This window comes from Anas platyrhynchos, chromosome 28 (genome assembly GCF_047663525.1).
Source record: "Anas platyrhynchos isolate ZD024472 breed Pekin duck chromosome 28, IASCAAS_PekinDuck_T2T, whole genome shotgun sequence".
In the NCBI taxonomy this organism is placed as follows: Eukaryota; Metazoa; Chordata; class Aves; order Anseriformes; family Anatidae; genus Anas; species Anas platyrhynchos.
The window spans coordinates 6,654,510-6,673,515 of record NC_092614.1 but is presented as its reverse complement, the minus strand read 5'-3'; the positions used below and the strand labels follow the sequence as shown (position 1 = coordinate 6,673,515).

The 19,006-nt window shown below is 47.9% G+C and overlaps 2 protein-coding genes across 7 annotated transcripts in view; one reads left to right on the top strand and one right to left on the bottom strand.

The window, feature by feature from the left end:
• Positions 1–19,006, top strand: part of ASIC2 (acid sensing ion channel subunit 2) — a 551,273-nt gene that overhangs the window by 495,431 nt on the left and 36,836 nt on the right. For all 4 annotated transcript variants that reach the window (XM_072028738.1, XM_038168725.2, XM_072028739.1 and 1 more), the window contains exon 2: positions 4,374–4,524. In XM_072028738.1, the coding sequence (XP_071884839.1) occupies positions 4,374–4,524 (151 nt within the window). The remainder of the gene's footprint in view (positions 1–4,373; positions 4,525–19,006) is intronic.
• Positions 4,753–12,732, bottom strand: LOC139999645 (uncharacterized). Of its 3 annotated transcripts, XM_072028737.1 has the most exons (3): positions 10,390–12,722; positions 8,729–8,866; positions 7,146–7,286 (listed from the first exon to the last, which is right to left on the bottom strand). In XM_072028737.1, exons 1-2 carry the CDS (start codon positions 12,426–12,428, stop codon positions 8,746–8,748), a joined length of 2,160 nt encoding a protein of 719 aa, XP_071884838.1. In that variant the 5' UTR covers positions 12,429–12,722; the 3' UTR covers positions 7,146–7,286; positions 8,729–8,745. The 3 variants fall into 3 exon arrangements, with proteins under 3 accessions (XP_071884837.1, XP_071884836.1, XP_071884838.1); XM_072028736.1 differs by lacking the exon at positions 8,729–8,866 and having other exon boundaries at positions 4,753–7,286; positions 12,405–12,732; XM_072028735.1 differs by lacking the exon at positions 10,390–12,722 and having other exon boundaries at positions 4,753–7,286; positions 8,729–9,743.

Genomic DNA, 19,006 nt, shown 5'->3' with positions numbered 1-19,006 from the left:
AAGATGCATCTCTGAATCTTTGTGTCCCACAATTGCAGAGAAAAAGGTTGTGAAGGATGCTAATTTACCCTCTTTTGAATGGTTAGTACCTTAATCTAACAAATAATGTCTTACCTTCTCAGCGAGCTCTAGCCTGCATCTTTGTCTGGATTTAGAAAAGCAATTTACAGACTTCAAATTGCTTGCTTTTACCATCATTTTGCTCCGTATTGAAAGGATAATTTATAAGCAGATACGCTTGTCCTGTGTATGCTGGTTGTAAACTGTGACATACCTTTTTCTCTATTACTCCAGCCAGGCTTGCTTGTGTTTTGAATATCAGTCCTTGTTGGCCTATTTGTTTGACATGCAGCAGGAGATCTATCTGTGCCTCTGAGCTCTTGAAGTTATTGTCTACTTCTTTTTACATGGAGCCTGTATGGGATACCCATGCTCAGCTTTTTAATTCCCCAGGATACACACTTTCTTCCGTAGTGTGTCAGCACAAAGAAGGGATCGTTGTGTCACTCAAATACTGTTTCACACGTTTTGACCATGTTTACCTTTGCACTTAAATGGGTGCAGAGGAACTGTCAAAAATAGCCAGAGACTCATCAAAGGAAAAATTTGATATTTTTTTTAGACAATTCTCAAGGCACATGTCTTTATTTTTTTTCTGGCTTGTGCTGGGTCTCTTTTCCATTTTGATTTAAAACATTAATAACAACATGAAGCGCTGTTTTCCCCTAAGACAAATGCACTGAGGTTAAATCATTCTTGTTTGCCTCATGTTTACTGTCTCGGGTGTACCACAACAGCTACTAACTGTGATGTTACCCTTTCCAAACATCTCTATCCTTTTATCTAGGTGATTCGATAATGGTCTGAATCCTTCCAAATCCGTGCCCTGTTATCAGGGAGCCAAAAAGATCCTGAAATCGAGAGAATCTACTGAGAAAGCTTTATCTTCCTAAGCAATCTTTCATAGCAAGGGTGAGAAGGTCAGGAACAGCACAGCCCTGTTGAATATGAAGTGAAATGAATGTGTATGGATTTTTGAACTTGGCAATGCTTTTTTAAAATGTTGATATAAATAGACTTTTATAGCTGCTTAGGGAGAGGTGGAAAGCCTTGTGGTTGAGGCTCTCGAGAGAGGTATGGGTGGTGGAAAGAGCTCACATGGGGCTTGAGGCAGAAGGCAGCCAGCAGTGGGGTATGGACACCACATGAGATATGTACCACAGAGGAAAAATAAACCCGCTGAAGCTCTATTTAATGCCTGCTACTCTCCACAATTCCCCCCCAAGCAGTGCTGCTGGCCCTAAAGCCTTCATCAGTCTTAAGCCTCTGCGGGTGTTTTCAGGCTGAGGTGAAACGCCACGTCCGTGCTCCATGCAGCATCGTGGGAGAGCAGGGTGGGTGGAGTGTGCTTCCTGGGACACGAAGAGGTTTGCATGAGGTTTGCATGCGGGGGTGAAGCTCCTGGTGTGGGCGTGTCCTGCTGTGTGCAGTGGTGTTGGCTGCTGCAGCTGTATTTTGGGTGCAGGAGTTAGCAAGAGGTGCTCCTACATGGGCAGGGCAGGGTATCCTGCTGCAGTGCTGCAGAGTTGCTTTCTTCCCTTTTTCTTCTTCCTGTCCCATCTTCTGGTCTTTGCTTGTTTTCTTGGTTGATTGATGAATTTATGGCTCCTTTGTGCCTGGGCTTTCTGCAGGGCCAAGTCTAGCAGAAGACTGCCTGAAGGCATCCCCTGGTTGCTGTTTCAGCACCAGCATCGCCATACGTGCTGTAGGGCTGCCTTTCCCCTAGGTTCCCTGAGAACCTTATCCTGCAGGGAAAGGCTCTTATTCCTCAACCTCAGTTTATTCTTTCATTTTCACTTCTCAGTGCTTTTCAGGCCTGGTAGTGCTCTCCCTGTGAGAGCTACTGTTTGCGAGTGGTGGGAGCAGCATGCAGCCAGCTCACATCCTCACTGGAGGCATCTGCGTGGGATTTAGTCAGATCAGGAGTGAGCTTTGGGAGCAAATCTCCCAACCATTTCCACTTACTGTGATTTGCTTTGCATTGAGTAGCCATCTTGGGCTCAACTCCCTATGGAGGAAACTTAGTGGGAAGATGTGGCACCTGTGGACATGGGACCAAGCTCAAGTTGGTCCGAAGGAGTGAAAAGCCCTGAAACAAATCTTAGCATCATGTAGGACAGCGGGTCCTCCTCCCTGGCTGTTTTGCTCTATACATCCTTCCTGGTCCATGCTGTTTGCTGATGTGTCCCTTGTTGCTCTCCTCTGAAGCACCACTTCTTTGCTTAGCTGCTAAGCCTGGTGGTGACCCCAAAGTTTTCATGCTGTAGGTACTTCAGCAAAGATGCCCGATTCATTGTTAGGACTGTTCTCTGTATCACAGTCATGACTCTGGTGCGCTATTTGGTTGTACAAAACCACAGGTACTGCAGAGCTGAAAGGGCAGATATGCGTCAGGAGCCTTTGTGAGGATTGGTGCTTAATGATGGCCCTAATAAGCAGCAGAAAATGACCGGGCTTCCTTGGAAACATTTCCTTGTAGTCCTGGGAGTGATGTCAATGCTGGATTTAAGCTGTGTCTCAGTTTGTCCCAGGGACTCGCTGTTACCTTTGATGGTTGCTTCCTGAAGGTGGAGGGGATGGGAAAAGCCCCTTCCTTTTCAGCTCAGTTTGATTTATTTTTCTGTGGCGGGGCTTGCAGAAGTGCAGCCAAAGTGAGTCGTGGACCCCTGTCGCTTTTTGTTGGATGAAAATGTCCTAAATGGAAGTTTTATACTTAGAATTTTACAGCTGCAAAGGGCAATATAAAAAGCCCTATAAAATTGCCTGGATTTATTTGGCTAAAGGCTGCTCTGGGTGCATCAGAATCTAAATCCTTATTCAGCATTTACAGTGCGCTTTGCTTTATATATAAGCTTGCTTGTTTTCCCATGATTTTCACTAATGTAGGTTTTCTTCTTCCTGTATTTTAAGCTATCCTAATTAGAAATTTGTGACTTCTGCCTTCACAGCCTATCTGGGAAAACCCATCTACAGGCACTGGCTACTAACACAGGCTTACTATTGTTCAGATTATGTTTCCAGCATGAATGGTTTAATAGGTCAGTCAAGTATTAAAAAGAGATTTTCACTTGGGTAAAATCTTTTTAAAAGGGCATGTTTTTTCCCGCAAGTGCTTTGTATTCTCTGTGTCCTTTTTGCTCCAATTGGAGTTTTTTAACTTGAGTATGATTTCATGCTCCACCATAGCCTCGTTTTCTTTTCACCTGCTTCCCTGATGCTGCGCTTTATAAGGCATATGTCAATATTTGATAGGAATAAATTGATGATGACTCCAGCTTCTGTGTAGCTTTATGAATCATCCTGGGGTCGTGTGATCTCAGCAAATGCGTTAGCAACTGATGATTTCTGCCGAGGCAGATGGGACTACTGCCAGTGTGCCGCTTGCTCTTGTGCTCCCTTTAGTCTGAGTATTCATTAGCGGCGTTTGCCAGTTGCTTACTGATTGCCAAGACAGACTTTCCAAGACTGTGAGGGGCGACTCGAAGGTGCCTCGTGGTCCCTGTCTCAGGCCAGTGCTGAGAGTTGTGATGTGCGGTGGGGGGGAATTGCTGAATGTGGCTGAGCCCAAGCATGGGGCCAGCTGAATCCCCATCAAGGGATTGCCTGGGGAGTGGTGGAGTGAAGATAAACAGGATATTGCATTTTTCTGGTGTCTGGAGGTTGCAGGTATCATTCCCATTTTCCCCTGGGTACCAAGCAGTGGGCATGACCTGTGCCTATCGGGTTTGATATTTGGTGCAAGTGAGATGACTCCATAGCAAGTGTCTACCCAGACAGTCCTGCAAGCTCCTACCTCTCCCGATCCACTCATCTCACAGAGCTTCTGTGCTGCTTGTCCCTAACTTGCCAGGGGTCAGCAGGGACATCAGCACAGGGACTGCTGGATCTTCTTGGAGTCAGGGTGGGCTTCGGAGACAGCCCATGCATCCCCTGGGGACTGGGGAGAAAGGTTCTACCTCTGCAGTGATGAGCATACAGTCGGGGTGGGTGGAGCACAAAATGGGGGAATTGTGCTGTATTTTAGTACAAGCTCAAATATATCCTGTGCCTGTGTTTCTTGGAGAGGGAACATGATGTGGATTGGGCAACCGGATGAAGTCATGTGTTCTCTGCTCTAAAGCGTCTTTTTCTTTTCTCCATCCTTTATTTTCTGTAAAGAGGACACTTTATGCTACATTATTAAACTGGGTTAGATTTATCAGAAGATATTTCCCTTTGAGCCACAGCACATGGATGTTCCTCATTGTCCTGCCCACCTTTTGATGGAAAGAGGCATTTATTATATGGCTCTTTGTCTTTTTTCCTCCTTGCAGGTGTTTACAAAATACGGGAAATGCTACATGTTTAACTCAGGAGAAGAAGGACGGCCTCTTCTTACCACGGTCAAGGGTGGGACAGGCAATGGACTGGAAATCATGCTAGACATACAGCAGGATGAATATTTGCCAATATGGGGAGAAACAGGTATGAGTTTCTTTTTCTGCAAATACAAATGTAATTTTTTTATTTTGTGGGGAAAGATTTTCCCACCCCAGCCTTCACAGTCAGTGTCTAAACCAAATAGCTCTTCAAAGGAAGAGGCCACCAGGCTGTACAGAACTGAGTTGCTTTTCTTCTCAGTGTCTGTGTCTGGTGGTAGGTGTTGGATAACCCGACTGAAAGCCCCGGGACAAACGGACACAACGACCAGCGTTCTGTGCCGTAAGCCAATTTATTGCTGCGTGACAGTATCTTATATAGTGTTAAAACGTCCCACCCAGGAACCCAGGACCCCTCCCACTGTGCTCGCAGGCACCCCAGACCCCTCCTTTTGTGCACGCAGGCACAACCCAGAATAATCCCACATCTCCCCCCTCTTTATGCAGTAATGTACCCCCTTTAACCCGTTACGCTAAGCGTGATTTAATCATAACTACTTAGAGACAAGTATCCATCCCAGGAGCAAGCGGTGGCAATGGGAACCCTTCATGATTCTTGGTGAGAATGGTCAGCATGCTGCGATTCATTGTACTGCTTCTATCTATTTTTGCTTTAATACATGCATATACCAGCCCTATCACAATGAATACTATTACCAGTAGCAATATTGTTTGCAAAAGCGATTTAAGCCATCCTTCTAGCTGAAAGCCTAACCCCTCGAGAGTTGCCCCCAGCCAATTCTGTTCTGCGTCACGCTGCTCTTCTTTTATTTTGCCTTCTACCTGGGCTATTTGGGATATGTCACGTTCTACATCGGCAGTTACATTCGGAATGTGTATACAACAATGGCCAACCTTATCTTTAAGGTATCCACAGACACCATGTTCCTTTAACAGAAGCATATCCAGGGCCAATCTATTCTGCAGGGTCATTCTTGTTGTGGCTTGTAACTGTATATTTAATTCCTTAAACCCCCTTTTGGTTATGTCGGCCAATCTATGTACTTGCCCCATCAAATTGTATATCAGCTCCCTGTTGTGGTAGGAGGCTATCGGGGCAAACAACGATTCTACCACCCATCCTATCTTTACCCCAGTGGACGGTTCCTGCCACTTATCATCTTCTTCACTTACTTCTCTTTTTGTCCTTCTCTCTATGAGAGGAGATTTTTTCCAAAGCGGGCAAAGGGTGGGCAATCCTAAAGTAATTTCTTTTACTGGGCCATCCAAACTTAAATGAGTCGTCCAAGTTCCATCACTGGCAGCCCACACAAAATGTCCCATGCTTCGTATAGTCGAGGATTTACAATTCACTAAGGTCTTTTCCCTACCAGTCTGGCTGGCTATATTCCGGTTGGTTATACTCATGTTAACTTGCAGACCTCTGCATGCACATCCGGTGGCTAGGGCTATCTTTACCGGGAGCAGAGATATTGTTTCTAAAGCAGTATCACAATTGAATATTTGTGTACAATTCCACCACGGGACTGACTTTACCCTCTCCCGACTACTAGTTTCCCTCTGAGCCGTCTCGTATAGTAAACTCTGGTCATTATTTGTCCTTCCCACCCACTGCAAACACCAAGGAGTATTCCCTCCATATTGGTATTTCTGCAGTATACTTAATGCCCATGCTGACTCCCAACCCTCTAATCCTCCTATCTCGTTACCTTCTTTACACTTCCATATAACCTTTTCCTTTTGTCGTGTGCGTGGTGCATCATACTCACACATCCCTAGTCGTCCATCCTCGTTGTCTAGGTCCGTAAATATGTAATTTCTTTCCTTTTGACACCCAGAATAAAGGCGAATCTGACACTTTCTATAAAACCCTTCCAGCCTTTCTGTCTCTATGACTGTTTCTGATTCACATTGGATTGTTTTGTTTTTCTCAATCTGGGGTATCGGTGATGTGATTATACCCCAGGGTATAGAATCACCTGCGGATTTAGGTATAGGTAAACAAGCGGTCACTTGACTCACATTCTGCATTTTTGCGAAATCTCTAATTAACCCTATCATTAAATTTTCCTCTTGATTGCTCCTTGTTTGCTGTGTGAACTGAACTGACCTTTTATCTCTCATTTTTAACAACACCGGAATGTTACAGACTCCTCGGGTTGCTCGAGGGCTGCGAACAGTGCGATGTGGCCACAATAGCAGACCCATAGAGCACAAACCAAGTGTCGTGTTAGCTGGAATCACCTTCCAAGCACGTTCCTGAGAACAGAGCAACCAATAGGGGTTAGGTAAACGCCAATGAACAGAGTTCGAAACATGCGCGACGCGGACCGATTGGTAAGGGGCCGTCGCATGGCTATTTACAGTCCAAACATCCCCAGGGAAAAAGTCCTCCGGTGCAGGAGCTTGGCCCGGTGGCCCCACCCACAACCAGGCCACCGACTGATTGCGCACCATGGTCTTAACTGTCCATGGCGGAATGGTCACATCCGCCGTTGTCCCCTTGTCCCAAATGTCAATGGAGCCGCACAATTGCGCCACTGGCAGATCAGTTTCTTTTCCGTCCTCCGTCGCATGTGTGGTGCCGTCCGATGACAAGTGTATTTCATGTGTCAGATTGATACCTGCCTGCACGGTGGCATGGATAAGGATGGTAGACAGCTTCCTTCCCTGGCAAGTAACAGGCGGGAACAACCCACGAAGTGTCCCGTTGAGTACTGGCTCAGCAGACCGTAGGTTGTAAGCGTATGGCGTTGGAAACAGCGGAGCGGTCCGGTAGCCCACAGCATACTCCTGCCAGTAGCCCCCGTACACTGCAGGGCACAAGGCGAGGACAAGCAGGAGTCGCTGTAAAGGGGAGAAAATTACTTACTCATTTCCTGTTCCTTTGAGTCCACCTGCTCAGGGAACGGACGTACCCATCGGGCTGGAACCCACCGAACCCCCGATGGTAGTTGTACACAGGCGTAACCCCGCCCCATAACTAACAGGGGTACCGGATCCCGATTCCACGGCCCACCGTCCAGGCGTACCTGAACAACCCCTAAAGGTACACGTTCTGACATAGCATGGTCTGCGGATCGACCTTCCAAATGATTTAAACTAAAAAGGGCCTTTAATAACAAAGCGTGCGGACAGGAATCTCCATAGCCAGTTGCCTCCATTCCCCCCTCTTTAAGGGCATCGAGGCGAGCTTTCAAAGTCAGATGAGTACGCTCAATAATGGCTTGCCCAGTAGAATTATGTGGAATACCCAAGATATGAGTGATGCCCCAGGTGCAACACCATTGGCCAAAGAGCCGACTAGTGTAGCCTGGACCATTATCTGTTTTTAGAGTGTGCGGGATACCCATGACCGCAACTGCAATGCGCAGGGCACGAATGCACTCTCGAGCTTTCTGTGCTGTGAGAGCAGTAGCCCACATCATACCACTACAGGTATCCACCACGACGTGGAGAAAACGGAAACGTCCGAAAGGCGCATATTCTGTAACGTCCATCTGCCACAGCTCGTTGGGGCGCAGTCCTCTCGGATTTACCCCAGACGGCAGAGGAGCAGGGTGACTACAGGCTGGACATGCGGCTATTATAGACCGTGCGTCAGCTAGCGGAATTTTAAATAGACGATGCAACGACAAAGCCGATTGGTGAAATTGGCGGTGCGACTGGGCAGCAGCTACGCGGGTATCGACAAGAGCGGGGTAGCATGCCAAGTCTGCTGCCGCATTACCCGCCGTAATGAAACCAGGTAACTGGGTATGGCTGTTGACATGCATTACAAAAACAGGTTGGCTACGCCGAGAAAGAGCATTATACAGGAGGACTGCGGTTTCAGTCCGTGGTGCAATGCAGGAACGGCAGAGGGTGGCAGAGCGAAAACAGTATTGGCTATCTGTTACAATATTCAAAGGCTCTGTGGGAAAAAGAGAGAGCGCGAGACAAATAGCAAGCATTTCAAGACGCTGTAAAGAAACAGAAGTGTTGCAGCGCACTTGGCCTTCCCATTCCGAGCCAGTCCACCACACCACAGCAAACTTGTGGGTGGAGCTAGCTGCATCAGTGAAAACAGTTCGAGCCTGCAATGGCTCTGGAGAGATCGGCAAAGCAGGGATTACATCAAGTACAGAAAATAGATTCGCATAAGGCGACTTTGGATATGCCTGCAAAGGATAAGGGTAAGCTGCAAGGGCAGTCTGCACCCGCATAGATTGTTGTAGAAGAGACGCCAGGGCATTCGGTCGTAGTTCCACCGACAACAGGTGCGGTTCGCTGCCATCTATTGCACGTACCTTCGTTCGAGCCCACTCTATAGCGAGGGCAAGGAGTTCATCCCATTGTGGAAATGCAACGCGGGGCACAGACACATAGCCAAAAAGCAGTGGGCGCTGCAGCTGGCCCTGATGTAGAATAATAATAGCTCCCTGTACCTGCAGAAGGATGTGTGCAAGTAAGGGCCGCGCGGCATCGCGACGCCATAAGCCTTGCTTTTGGAGGCGTTGCATAAAGCGCTCTAATATGTGCTGATGTTGGGAAGACAGTTGGCGCGGGGCTGTCAGGTCAGTGTCGCCCCGTAACTGATCAGTAAATAATTGCATCTCATCAGGGGGCAGTGGAACAAATTGACGGAGCCACTGCAGAGCACCAACCAACACTTGTAACTGATGCAAGTTAGTAACCGAATTCTCTGTGACTAACAATTTTTGAGGCCGCACAAGGCGTTCTGTAAGCTGAGTCCCCAGATATTTGTATGGAGCCACTAGCTGAGTTTTATCTTTCCCGATGGTCAGACCAAATCCCAATAGAGCGGCCTCTATTTGATCGTACAGACCCGAAGGCAGCACGGGGGCAGCAAGCAGCAGGTCATCCATATAATGGACTACCAAAATAGTGGGGTGCTGCTGACGAACTGCCTCGAGGGCTTTGGCCACATACATCTGACAAATTGTAGGGGAATTCTTCATACCTTGAGGGAGGACAACCCATTCATACCGGGCTGCTGGCTGCATATTGTTCAACGATGGAATGGTTAGAGCAAAACGCTTGGTGTCATCGGGATGCAAAGGTATGCTGAAAAAACAATCCTTTAAATCTATAATCATACATTGCCAATCTCTAGGGATCATAGTAGGTAACGGCAACCCGGGCTGTAAGGGCCCCATGTCCTCCATCGAGGCGTTAACCGCACGTAAATCATGTAAAAAGCGCCATTTCCCAGATTTTTTCTTAATTACAAATACAGGGGAATTCCAAGGGCTAGTTGATGGAACGAGATGTCCTTGTTGCACTTCTTGTTTGACGAGTTCATGCAGAGCGATAAGCTTTTCTTTTGTGATGGGCCACTGGGCAACCCATATGAGGTCATCCGACCGCCATGTTAAACGCCAACAGGGGCGCGGCTCCCCAGTGGCCCCCTGTATAAAACCTGCTGTGAAGGCTCAATATGCAAGCGAGCTCCTGCTAACACTAATGCATCACGACCTAACAGAGATATAGGAATGGCTAGAACATAGGGTCTGAGAGGCCCCACCTCCCGCCGGACGCCAGCGTCATCCCAGCGAATCAATACTGGATGATGGCTACGATGACCTTCCACCAAACCACCCACCCCACTGACCGCTCGGGGCAGCGGATCTAGTGGCCACTGTTGAGGCCAGTGTGCAGCGGAAATGGAGGTGACATCTGCACCAGAATCCACTAAAAATGTTATAGTGGCTACCGGTGGAAATGGATCCTTCACACCTTGAATAGCTACTCGGGCAGGCAAAGTTGGCCGAGAACCCATGTCAAAGCTAACTTGTATCAGGGGATAATTCACGCTAGAGAGTCCATCATCACTCTCGGCTATCAGAGGGAACACAGTGGGCTCAGCTGTGGCAGTCCGCTGCTGCACGGGAATCTCCACTCCTTGCTCCACTGCCCGTGAACCTGCAAGCCAAGCTTCTGTATTTACCAATCGTTTTCCGGCCCGAGACTGGACGGCGGACTTGTCCACCCCTGCTCGATGGGGGTTGGGACCCACGCTTGCGGCCGAGACGGTGGGTCCCTTTTCGTCCCGGCGTTGGCGTTTCCCGACTGCCCATCCCTTTTTCCCTCTTTCACTTCCCCTTTGCGTTGTGAGCACTCCCGAGCGCGGTGGCCAGACCGCCCACACACCCAACAACGAATACGGCTGACTTCGACCACAGGTTCCCTTTTCTCGGGACATTCACGAGCTACGTGACCACGCTGTCCGCAGCGAAAACAACCACCAGGATGTATCTGGAGGGCAAATGTCTGGAGGGCAGACGTGACTCCTGCCATCTGCTCACTGAGAGCAGCAGCAAGAGGTTGCATCTCCTGAGCCTTGCCAAACGCACAGCCACGAGCGATCAGCTCGCCCGCGCTTGCTGAAGCCGGAAGCGCTGCAAGAGCAGCTTTGAATTCAGGCTGAGCTCCTGTCCTTAAGCATTCCCTCAAAACAACATCTTGTGCTTCCGGTGGTAAATTACTGCTTGCCACAGCTGTCTGCACCCTGTCTGCAAAACGCCCAAAATGTTCCTCAGGTTTTTGCCGAATATGCAGATAACTGGGAGTCGGGCTGACTACAGCATTCATCCGCTCTAATGCCCTACGACCCAAATCGGCGGCGGCAATAAGCACAGCTTGCGGCAGCAACAATTGTTCCTGAGGAGTATTCCATCGCCCTCGTCCCAACAACGCTTCCCTAGACATGCCATGTAAAGGATCCTGGGGGTTCGCCCATGCACGCGCCATTAACACTTCACCTTCCTCTTCTAGCAAAGACTCAAACATGGGTACCTGCGCTGCCGTCAGGCAGGCTCGGGCAACCTGCCGCCAGTCAAACATCAGGGGCCCTTGCAAAGCCACTGCATCCAACAAAACCTGTGTCTGTGGGCTAGAGAACCCACCCTCCTGTACAGCCTTTTTTAACTGTAGCAGCATCTTATAGTCTACCGGCTGCCACTGATGTCCCTGAGACCCTGCGAAAACAGGAAAACACCCTATCCGCACAGGACTTGGCGTTATTTCACAACCCGAGAGAAGACATTCTCTCGCACTAATAGTCCATTTTTCTCTTGCCTTTTGCACCTCCTCGCGGATGTGCATCGGCTGCCGCGGGGTAACCTGTCGAGGATCTCGAGACTCCTCATCTGTTGAACTCTCACTATCCACTCGTTCTCTCTCTCGGGGCGTAGCACCCGACGGAACAGGAACGCGACACACGGACGATGGTAGGGGCTTCTCCGAAAAAGACTCCACCCGCACTTCCCCCCCCTCCCGCTCTCCAGGGTCAAACACGGGGGGGACTGCATACAGCGGCGGCCGGAGGGAGCCCGAAAACGCCGGCGCTTGCCCAGATGCCACCCCTGCCCCTTCTGGACTCCCAGCAGGGAACAGAATAAGGGAGCCCTTCTTATTTACCCCCCAAAAGGACCCGTCCGATGAAGTATGTACTGTGCTCCCTTCTGCTGGAGGGGCACTGGGTGTTGCTATTCCTTCACGATCCAACCGAACTCGCAGGGGGGCCACAAAAGGTTTCCCACCCTCTTCTTTCTCCTGCTCCACATTATTTTTATCCCCCAATCGAGCCTCCTCCTTCACCTGCTCTGACCCTTCCTTTAGATCGTTTTTTATCGGCAGCTCCATAGGAGCTTGCTTATTCTCACTGTCCCCATCGGACAAAAGCATACGGTGCACAGTAGCCCACAGGCATGCCTCGTTGGCTACCTTTTCCAAAACCGCTCGCACCGACCCATAGGTTGGTAACAAAGTCAGCGCCTCTTTGTTCCCGATGCAGGCGCTATCAAATAAATCCCGTCCCACCGTTTCTAAAACGGTCTGTCTCAGGCAATGGACAGGAGACTTTGCCAGATTCCGGCGTGTCATCCAGAGCAAGAGGGACTGTACGTCCTTCTTTCGTAGTGTTATCCCTACTTCCTTGGCCAAGGATTTAACAGTACTCACCACCTCATCGACTCCAGGCCCCATGGCCACCCGCGTACCTAGCACGTACGCACCGCGCCTAACTCGCGCCGCGCCTAACTCGCGCCAACCGGTTGCACGTCGGGGTTTGTATCACGTCGGGGTCACCATATGTTGGATAACCCGACTGAAAGCCCCGGGACAAACGGACACAACGACCAGCGTTCTGTGCCGTAAGCCAATTTATTGCTGCGTGACAGTATCTTATATAGTGTTAAAACGTCCCACCCAGGAACCCAGGACCCCTCCCACTGTGCTCGCAGGCACCCCAGACCCCTCCTTTTGTGCACGCAGGCACAACCCAGAATAATCCCACAGTAGGGACCAGCATTTCCATAGCTCAGGTCATAAGCATTGAACTTGGGTGTCTTGGCACCAAAGAGGGGTCTTGTCTTTTGGGAAGCCCCATCAACTGTCCTAGGGCAGGTTAAGTTGCTTATGGCTGATGAGAGGTGTAGTGTCTGCTTCAGATACTCCAGTACATCCCTCTTCCCTAGAAAGGCGTTTTGGAAGGCCATGTTCAAGGTGGACCTCTACGTTTTGTGTTTTTCTCCTTGAAATTTAGGGAAGGTCATTGCCCTAATTTCTGTCTGCCTGGGTTGCAGCTGTGTGGGTGGACCAGGGGGCTGTGCTCACTGACAGGTCTCCTGTGAGCCCCTTCAAGCACCTTTTAATCTTCTGTTAAGTAGCAAAGAGGAGAGTTGGCTGCATTCATTCAAAACTTAAAATGTATTTGTGTGGTGTTTAATTCTTAGGATTGAAACAGATTCCCACAGTCCTATCAATCACTTACAAATGCACAGCCTCGTATACCAAGAGCTTTGCCTTCCGTTTTGTAGCTCATACTCAAAGTCAGCCTGATCTGGCCTGGGTGAGGGGGTGGAGATAGTGATTTGAGATAATAATTTCTGACTTGTTGCATGTGTTTGAAGTCTTGTCCTCTTAAAGGCAAAATGGGTTCACAGCTATAGTGAGAAGATGAAGTACATCTTCCACCTCCGATGTTTTATTGCCTACAGACTGCCTTGGGCAGCCCTTGGGGAGAGGACACAACCACATCAATGGCTTGCGGATCTAACAGGCTTGGACAACCACACCATGAGCTTTGTATGTTCAGCTTTATTGAGTTTAGGATCCCTCTGAAGTTCCCATGGTGACACAGACCTTGTGTTACCCCATCCTCACTTTAGGATCTTTTTTTGTAGCTGCATTTTGGACTTCTCAGGAGGAGCCCATGCAGAAACATGCTACTTTCAGAGCTGTGCTTTCCTATCACTGCAGTGCTGGGAAAGGTGGATTAGTCGCAGCTGGGTAAACCAGACTCTCATTATAAAAAAGAAAGATAAGAATATTTTTCCAGTATGTGGAAAAATAAACTGGGAAGATGAGAGATGAGGGAGGGTCTTGCTCTTCCCACCTGGCAGGGAAGCCAGGCAGCATTGCCTATGGTGGTGGGGAGGAGGTTTCCAGCCTGGTACTTCCACATCCATGAGCATATCCGTCATACAGAGGCTAGGTGGGACGGCAGCTTCTGATTGCTCTTTTCAGGCAAATTTCATGCAGAGGTGCTTGAAATATGGCTGTGGTTGCAGACTTGAAACCTGAAGGGGAAAAAAAACACCTCACAATTACATATATATATATATATATATAAATATATTTTTTTTTCCCCCAAAAAAAATCTTGTAGACTTTATGGTTTCTTGAGTACATACTTGAATTTTGATCACGTGCTGGCCAGAGCATGTGAAAATCAATATACCCTATTTATTTTCAAGACACCCCTGATGATGTCCTTCACCTTCATGACCTCACCACTGCTGATTTCACATGTATTTAACTTAAAGTTGTACTCAGTTGAAGACCAGAAGCATGCAGAAGATTGTCATGTCCTTGGAACTGGGCTGATGTTACAAGCTCTGGATTGACCTAGGTTATCTATTAAGGTCAATACTTGACCATGAAGTGCAATAGGATTCAAGTCAAAACAATATGAATAGGGCTCTCAGTTTAGTTAAGTGGTGTAGGTGAAGCTCTTGGACTTGCTGTGAGCAGATTTGGCTGTGTTTTTACAGGTCCAGGTAGAACTGATACTTGTCATTGAAGCTCATAAAACATTAATCTTTGCCTTCCAACAAGAGACTTTCTCATCCTCCACATTCATACAGCATCTTGTACAAGCTGTCTTCAGTATTTGTTGGGCTCTCTGGACACTACCAGAATAAAAATATTAACTATAGTGGTTAATAGTTACTGTTCCCATGGAAACTCTTAACTCGGCTCTTAGCAGGTAAGTGAAGGAGTTGATGATTTCCAAATATTTGCATAATAATGTAAATGTATTTGGAATTAAATCTCCTCAGCTGCCACCACTGGGACTGTACAAACTTGGCTCTCCAGTGAAAAGCTTTGTCTAGAACACAGCACGTAGTGGGGAGTGTCAGCTTGTGCTATGGAGAGGTGTGGGCTCAGACGCGGGGTGGGACCTGCGTGTTGCAGTGCCAAGGCTGTGGGTAGGCATGGGGATATCACCAGGATGGAAGGAGTTGAGTTTCTTCTTCCCAGTGAGTTAGTATCTCCATTATAACCTAAACTGTCTGCACAGTCCTTACGTTTAGCTCTTCAGATATTTCTACAGACTGGTTTTGTTGCTGTCTCCCCTGTAGCTATCCTGTGCCCAGCAGGTGCTCTTTAGTTTCCTCTTTGACAGTGAGGTTGAGTTACTCAACCTTTTATCTCCAGATTGCAACTTTTGTAGCATCCATCAAATAGGGCTGCTGAGACTATTTCCTCCCCCAGCTGGCCGTACCATGTTGATCTGAGTTTTCCCAGAGCCATCAGCACCTGCAGCCCACCGAGCTGCTCCAAGTCCCGTTTATGGCATTGGCTCTTCATGAAGGGCTTCAGGGATGTGGAAGGTTGGCCAGCTTCTGTCACCTCAGGGAGACCTTCATGTGGAAAAAGATGTGTTTCCCTGACCCGTCGTGGTGGCCTTGGCTTGTGCATCCCCTGAGGGTCTGTCCCATAGAAAACAGCCACACTCGAAGGGCTCTCCAGGCCCCGGTTCACTACCTCTCCATCCAAACCATGGCCAGGGCACCCTGCAGGACCTTTCCTCTGCACCTTGGGTTCCTCTTACCTCATTGTCACAGAGCAGTAGTGGTTCTTTTGGGTGCTGGGCTGATTTTTCTTAATGCACAGTTCAATCAGTGGTGTCTGGATTTGGTCCCATAGCCGCTTCGCTTTTTGGTCTGGGTGTGGAGATACCGTAAAAAAGCCTTCTTCATCACAACCCCTTAGGAAAGTAGCCCATGTGTGGACTCAAAAATCCTCATTTTGCTTCTGGCTGCATGCCTCAGGATCTCTGCTTTCTTCTTTAGACTGTTCTTTGCAATTCAAATAAGAAACTAAGACAGAAAATATTGGTTCATAGCTTGGGATAGGGCTGCTCCAGGAGCTACTGCCACCATGTCACGTTGGCATATGCTTTCTAATCCAAAAAGTGATTTAATTGTTACCAACTTGGCAAACAAAATGAAGTGTATTATCATTCTAAAAAGACCTTTACTGAGTATCCATTAATATCTTGGGAAGCTGAAATAACTTGTCTAACAAGTTGCTCTTATTAGAAAAATACACCTTTTGCTTGACTGTGTGCATTTGCAAGCCCGTTATTTGAACATGTTAAATTTATGTGCAGTCTAATTTTGGAATAGCGAGTGCACACAGACTGCTTCAGTCTTGATTTTCCAGAGCAAAGAAAGGGTATTTTGACTGTCTGGATGTCATGGCATCAAGCAGCATTGCCATCTTTGGGTGTGCAAAAATATTGTGTCATAAATGTCAAAATCATGAGGTTCGTGGAAAAAAAAAGAAGATAAAAAGAGCTGGAAATCATTGTCTTCTGAATTTTGCACTTCTAGGAATTATATTTCCTAGTATTTTACTGTAATTGTGAAGTTACTAGAAAGGAAAAGAGTGGGAAAATAATTTGTGGCTGAAGTCTTCACATCACTTGTGTGTTTTGCAGAAAACCTTAAGTATTCCAGGTATCATGCTATCCCATGGGAATTATGATGCAAACAAGAAAAACCCTGCATGAATGTAAAATGTAAGATGGAAAAAAGTATATCAGAGAAAACTCTTTCCAGTAACTGATGGGGATACAGCAAGCCACAGGCTCTGGGTGGCATAGGTGGAAGTTGCAGCCAGTCATTCATATGGCACCAAGTCTCCCAGATACCGTGGCTGCACATCTTGATCCTGCTGGACTAGGTGCCAGGGACTGGTGAGGATGCAGAATGTGTTTGTTTTATTGTGCTTTGTAGGGAAAGTGGCAGAAATGCGATCAAACACAGTAAAAGAAATTCTAATTTATAACAGTGACTATTTGATTGGAAAGGAAATCCACTTGTGGTTAATCTTTCTGGAGTGGCCCAAGGTATTATATATTGACCTAATATAGCAGTACAGTAAATTGGAAATCACTCAGGCTACAGGGCTGTAAATAAGAAATACAATCAAAGAGTTCTGCATTTGTGTTTCAGGAATTGTCGGATAACGATGAACATTTCATACTTATTAATCAAGTAACATGCTGAATAAAAAAAAAAAAAAAGGATGAGAAATGCAGTATAAAATGGCACTAAAAAGAAGCATGAAATCTATAAAGCTTGAGGCTTCAATCCACTTAGGAGATGATCATGTAGTGTTATAGGCTGCTGTTATTTAACTCAGAAAAACACAGGCTACAAGCAAGACTTTTCATCTAGGTTGTGCAGAGGAAAAATCTCGAGCCTGTTTCCCTGCACATCTGGCAGTGTTGCAGTGCATTTTTTGCTTCCCAATGGGGTCTTGTAACGTTGTTATGGCCCAGTGGATGCCTGGCTTCCAACCCCTGACACTAAATGATGGATGGAGGCTCGGGTACCAGCCTGCGCCATGCCCGAGGCATCGGATGCTCACCTTCTGTGCTGGGGAGAGCTGCACGTCTGCAGCATTCATCCAAATTACCCAGAGGTGCAGGTAGTTTCAGTGGCAACAAATTTCCATGCCACTGCTTTCTTCCTCATTAAAGCCACCTTAATTCAGCAGATCTCTTTCCGCTCCCAAATTGAATTTCAATACATTGAATTAGCATGGCTTTCATTTTGAATTGGGGTCTTCACACAAGCCCTAATGCTTCAGAAGGTAGCTCAGACACATTTTCTGCCGCTGGTTGTTCTGGGAAGAGCTCTTTTGGTCCTCATGGAGTCGCTAGAGGGGGTTAAATATGGTGGTGGAGCCATCCCACCTTCCTCCGGCTGCATCTCCCTGGGGATCGGCTCAGGGTGGGATGTATGCAGAGCAGATGTACTCTGGGACATTGTGCCAACACGAGCACAAGCCTTGCTTCCCCACTCCGTGTGCAGCTCACGCTTTAGATAAGGTGTCTCTCTGGTGGATTTTTTTCTGTTGTAGAATAGGTTAGCAAGGATGTGTTGGGGGATCTGCTGCTTGCTCTGGGTTTTGAGGTCTGTACTGGGATGGGTGCCTCCCAGGCAGCATCTCCAGTGGTTTGGGTTGCTCCCGGCATCTGTCAAAGGGATGTGCATCACAAATCATCCGCATTCACTCCTTGCAAGCAGCACCATGGCGATGCTTTTGGCTCAAGCCGGGGCTGTTCTCCTCCTTGCCAACAAAAGCGCAGATCCCTTCTGGATCCTCCTGCTGCAGAGAGGACTTGGAATGGGTGAGGGAAGCCCCAGGTGGCTGGAGGCCACTGCTGCCAACCCCGAAAATTCATTTTGCAAAGTTTACTGAGTCTGGCACAATTGGAGAGCGTTTCCATGGTTTCTTTGATTTCCCTGCCCTCTAGATTTCGTGCCAGGTACAACAAATTTAAGTAGCAGCTCCGTGCTGCAGAGAGGGGCCTTGTGGAACCTTGTTTCTGCTGCACTGAAAGTTTTTTACAGCAGGGAGGGAAAGTTGACGATGCACCTCAGGGGTCGGATGTCTCCCCTTTCCCCAAACCTCCTAACCCCCAGCACCTTGGTCTCCTGCTGTGCAACCTCTGTGCATGGCACATTAATAAGCCTGAGCCCTGCAGCACTGGATTTGCCAGCTGTGGAGAGGCACAAAGCAGTTGCTGTAATTTACTTGTGTATATTAATATGATTAGTGGTGGTTCATCATAAATTCAGGCCTCCTTGCTTAGCCAGCATCTGAACTCAAGCATGAGGCAGCTGCAGGAGGAGGCAGCCCGTCCTCCACTGATCACAACTGCAGACTGCGGGGCTATGTTGGATTTACACCGTGGGGAATCATCTGCAGGCTTTGAGCCACCAGCTCTCACCGTGAGGCTTGGGGAGAAGGAAAAAGGCAAGGGTTTGTGCGTCAGCTTCATTCACAGCTTGCGTAGTTTGAAGTGGAGTAATTATTACCCATAAGGAGCTGATCTGTACATGCAAAATAGGTAGAAAATGACCTGGAAATGGAAGAAGTGATAGGTAGCAGCAGGCTTGCACCATGGGAGGAAGGTGTGCTATGGCACTGGATCGGTAATGCGTGGGCAGCCATTAGGCTGCACTGGGATATTGAGCAGGC

Excerpts from the sequence above, each read along its gene's own strand:
- LOC139999645 (XM_072028735.1), bottom strand. The coding sequence starts at position 9,607 with ATGGAGGACATGGGGCCCTTACAGCCCGGGTTGCCGTTACCTACTATG. Across the intron at positions 7,287-8,728 it reads TAGAGTGGGCTCGAACGAAG|CGACTCCTGCTTGTCCTCGC; the intron begins GTACGTGCAATA and ends TCCCCTTTACAG.